Below are 4082 nucleotides of genomic sequence, written 5' to 3'. Positions count from 1 at the left end.
TTCTTCTTTACATTACTATGTTATTTTGTATTATCATTCATAAAATATTATTGTATTACTCTTATTTCATATTTCATTGTCATATTTATCGATATTGTTGTTTTATTCATTTTAAAAATAACAATAAATATATGAAATACTTGTAATATAATATTCATAAATATTTTGAAATGAATATATGATTGTATCAAAATATTGATACATTATAACATTAAATATAATTGAAATAATTTGGTAATACACAAATAGAAAATAAGTTGTGTATATAAATAATCATTAATATATTCATTATTCAGTTAGATTTGTTGTACAAAATATATATTGAATTAAGATTATTTTAATTTTCAATTCTGATAATTCATGAATAACATTTGTGTTTTAGTTATTGATGATTTGATAATTGAATATAAATTAATACAGATGTTTTAATATATTATTTAGTATTGTTTTCAATCAGAATCATACAAATTCATTGTATTATAAATAAGATTATCATCAAATCAGAAATATAAGAATAAGAAATATGAATCTGATAATAAAATAATAAGTTTAACCAATCATAATATTTTGTTTGTTTGAAATAAAAATACACAATAAGAATAGAATATTTTTAGAGTTGGATGAAAGAATTATGACATTTTAACATTTCATCAAGTCATGAATGAATGATATACAATGATAATATAAATACAAAAATACAAAGAAGGCAAATAAATTTCAATTCAAATTCAAATAATGAATGGACAATAAAGAAATTGAAGTATGTTAGTGTGATATATTTAAAGAGAAGAACTAAATAGAAATAAACAATGATTCTATTGATATTAATTGTTGTAATTAGTAAAGGATTGGAGACTGAACAATACAATGAACAAGGAAATAAAGATGATAATAAACGTGAAGATAACATGGTTGATTCAACAAGAACTACACAACATAAACATGAGAATAAATATCATGATGATGAAAATACACAAAATCAAACATATAATCGGTTGACTAATACCATTCAAAATATTCATAATAATATACATTTGATAGCTGAAACACTAACAGAACCAGCACCAGCAAATTCACAATCTGCATCACAAGCATCAGGAATATCAACACCAACTGGAAGTGCAGTAACAACACAAGAAGGTAATAGTCCAGCACAGTCAGGATTAGCACCAGCAGAAAATCCAGCATCAACATCACCAAAAGGAAATGAACCACCAGCAAAAGTAGAAGGAAATTCACCACAATCAGGAGTATCAGCACCACAATCCAAACAAGTATCAGGAGATACACCAGAAGGAGGTTCATCAACAACTCATTCTGAGATTGTAACTCCGGGAGTATCAACACCTAAATCTGGAACAGCACCAACAGAAGGAGGTTCAGTAACAACCCAAGGAGATACTACACAAACACCATCAAAATCAGAAAAATCAGAAAAACCACAAGCTACAGAAACAAGTGCACAAACACCAACAACAACACACCCAGCATCAGGAAATGAAGCAACACACTCTACAGAAACAACATCACAACCATCAAGTACATCACCTGCATCACCACAACAACAAAACCAACCTTCATCAGTCTCAACACCATCAGGAAATGGACAAAAAACAGAAAAATCAAATGAACAAAAACCACAAAAAGAAGACTCAAAAGGACAACCTCAACAACCACCAAGTCAACCAAATTCATCAGCAAAACCAAGTGAAGAAACGTCACCAACTCAAACAACAAACAACCCAACACAAATAAGTCCATCAACTTCAACTCAACAACCAAAAGGAAATAAAGACACACAACAAAAAGATGAACCACCAAAAGAACAACAACAAAATCATCCACAACAAAATGAAAAACAAGATAATAAAAATACAACTACTTCTGATATTTCACATGATAAAACTGTTGTTAGTTCTGATGATATTTCTGATAATCACAATAATCTTGATGGAACATCAGGTGGTGTTTATGTTTTTTTGCTTTTGTTATTCATTTGTTCTTCTTCTAATTATTGTGTTTCTTTTTTTTTCTTTTCCTTTCATATTCTTCTTTATCTTTTATTCATATGTCTATAAAATATTTCCTATATTTCATTCATGTTTAATGTTATTATAAAATTGAATTAATTCATATCCATTTGAGATGAATGAATAATCAATATTATCAAAAATGACACGATAAAAGAATAAACATTGATATTAAAAGAAAATAAAAGAAAATGAATTAATAAATTCATAAGAAATAGAAAATGTCATGAATATATTATGAATGAATAAATAATATGAAAACACAACATTTTAACACAAATATTATCATACAAATTGTTAGAATGGTTATTAATTAAATGAATAACAACATTTATAATCATATTTATATTAATTATATGTTGATTTATCATTATTGAAATAATGAAACAACAAATTAAAAATGAATATAAATAATTATGAAATAATTACAATATAAAACTATTTGATGAATTAAATATTTGATTAATCATATGTAAATATATAAAATATGAATAAAATAAGTGAAGTATAAGAGAATAATTGATATTAATATCATTTATATGATTCATTTATAACAATTTATTTTTTAATTTATTATTATTTCTTCTTTATTTATTTATTGTTGTTCTTCTATGAATTTTTATTTTCTTTTCTTCTTTATTTTTTTTCTTATTCATCTCTATTTATTCTCTATTTAATATCACATTAACTCTTATTCTTCTTTTTATATTCATCCATTTATTATCACTTAGTATTAATCTTGTCTACTTTTATTTTCTTCTTTCATTATGTATTTATTCTTTGTATTTTGTTCATTTTTTATTTGTTATTTGATCTAATTCAAATAACAAAATGTAAGAAATGACAATTCTTGTATAATGATTATTGATAATTTTTAATGGTAGTTTGTATTTATTAAAAGAAATCAAAACATAATTAAAGTATAATTATAAATATATTCGAATATTAATATGTTAGTATGAAGTACTAAAATAAAAGTAATACTATACATTTTTATTATGTTCAATCAAAGAATTAAATTGAAAATAATTGAATTGATTATTTTATTTTGGTCTTTTTTTATTCTTCTTGATAAACACAAATTAATAATAGAATATAGGAATAATTAATAAAAGAGTAAGAATGATGAAATAGAAACAAAAGAATAAGTATTTTGTTCAATGGTTTATGATAATTTTAGAATATACCAAACTAATTTTGAAAGATTTTTGGTAGTAGGCATTTCATATTTTTGTTTACCAAATTTAAAATATTAAAAGACTGAAATAATCCCAAGAAACACAATTTTGTTATAAATAAAATTTGATAAGAAAGGAAAGAAGATATTTAAAGAAAAAAAGAACAGAACTTCAAACAAGAAATCATAATACATATATGAATACACTAAGTATAAAGTAAGAGATGAAAGACTTAATTAAGAAAGAAGAAGCTAGTAATTAAAAGAAGTGAAAGTAGAAATGAAGAAGTACAAAACAGGGAATATAAAATAGAAAGAAATAAGCAAGAGAAAGTTAAGAGACACTATCAAACAGATAGAGGAGATGAATAAAGAAATATAAAAAGAAAACAAAAACATGTAATTAGGAAAATAAACAAAGTAATGTGAAAGGATAATAATGAAAAGCATCTGATGAGATGACTATTTCCAAGAGTAGAATCTAAATAGAAAAGTAATACGAAATAAAAAGGTCATTCAAATGATTAATGTGGTGATCAAATGAATGAAGAAATTAAAAGTAGTTTGAAGTTGTTTTTTGTATTTATTACTTAAGGAAACATTAAGAAAGCTTCATGATATACCACAGAGAAATGTCATGATCAACTATCCAATTAAATTATTACCTCGAGTTCATGATCCGAGTGTATGGAATTCACATAATCGAAACATGTTACAATGAAAAGGGATATAAATTGAAAATGAAGTTGAAGAAAGTAATAAAGAAAATAAACAACTCATAGAAGATAAAAGTGATAATATAAAAAACAAGAAAAGAGAATAGCAAGAGTAGAAGATAAAGAATAGAAATAAATATAATTGAATAAATTATTTAA

The 4082-nt window shown here is 23.9% G+C and overlaps 1 protein-coding gene across 1 annotated transcript; it reads left to right on the top strand.

The window, feature by feature from the left end:
* Positions 1–809: 809 nt before the first annotated feature.
* EHI_089100 (mucin-like protein 1 precursor, putative) lies at positions 810–2078 on the top strand (the record flags this gene model as incomplete). The annotated part of the gene is made up of 1 exon (XM_001914387.1): positions 810–2078. One exon carries the CDS (start codon positions 810–812, stop codon positions 2076–2078), a length of 1269 nt encoding a protein of 422 aa, XP_001914422.1.
* Between the last annotated feature and the right edge of the window lie 2004 nt (positions 2079–4082).

This window comes from Entamoeba histolytica, genomic scaffold, assembly GCF_000208925.1.
Source record: "Entamoeba histolytica HM-1:IMSS scf_1104750517657 genomic scaffold, whole genome shotgun sequence".
Taxonomy (NCBI): domain Eukaryota; phylum Evosea; order Mastigamoebida; family Endamoebidae; genus Entamoeba; species Entamoeba histolytica.
The sequence above is the reverse complement of the archived record's forward strand: the minus strand, read 5'-3'. Positions and strand labels throughout refer to the sequence as shown.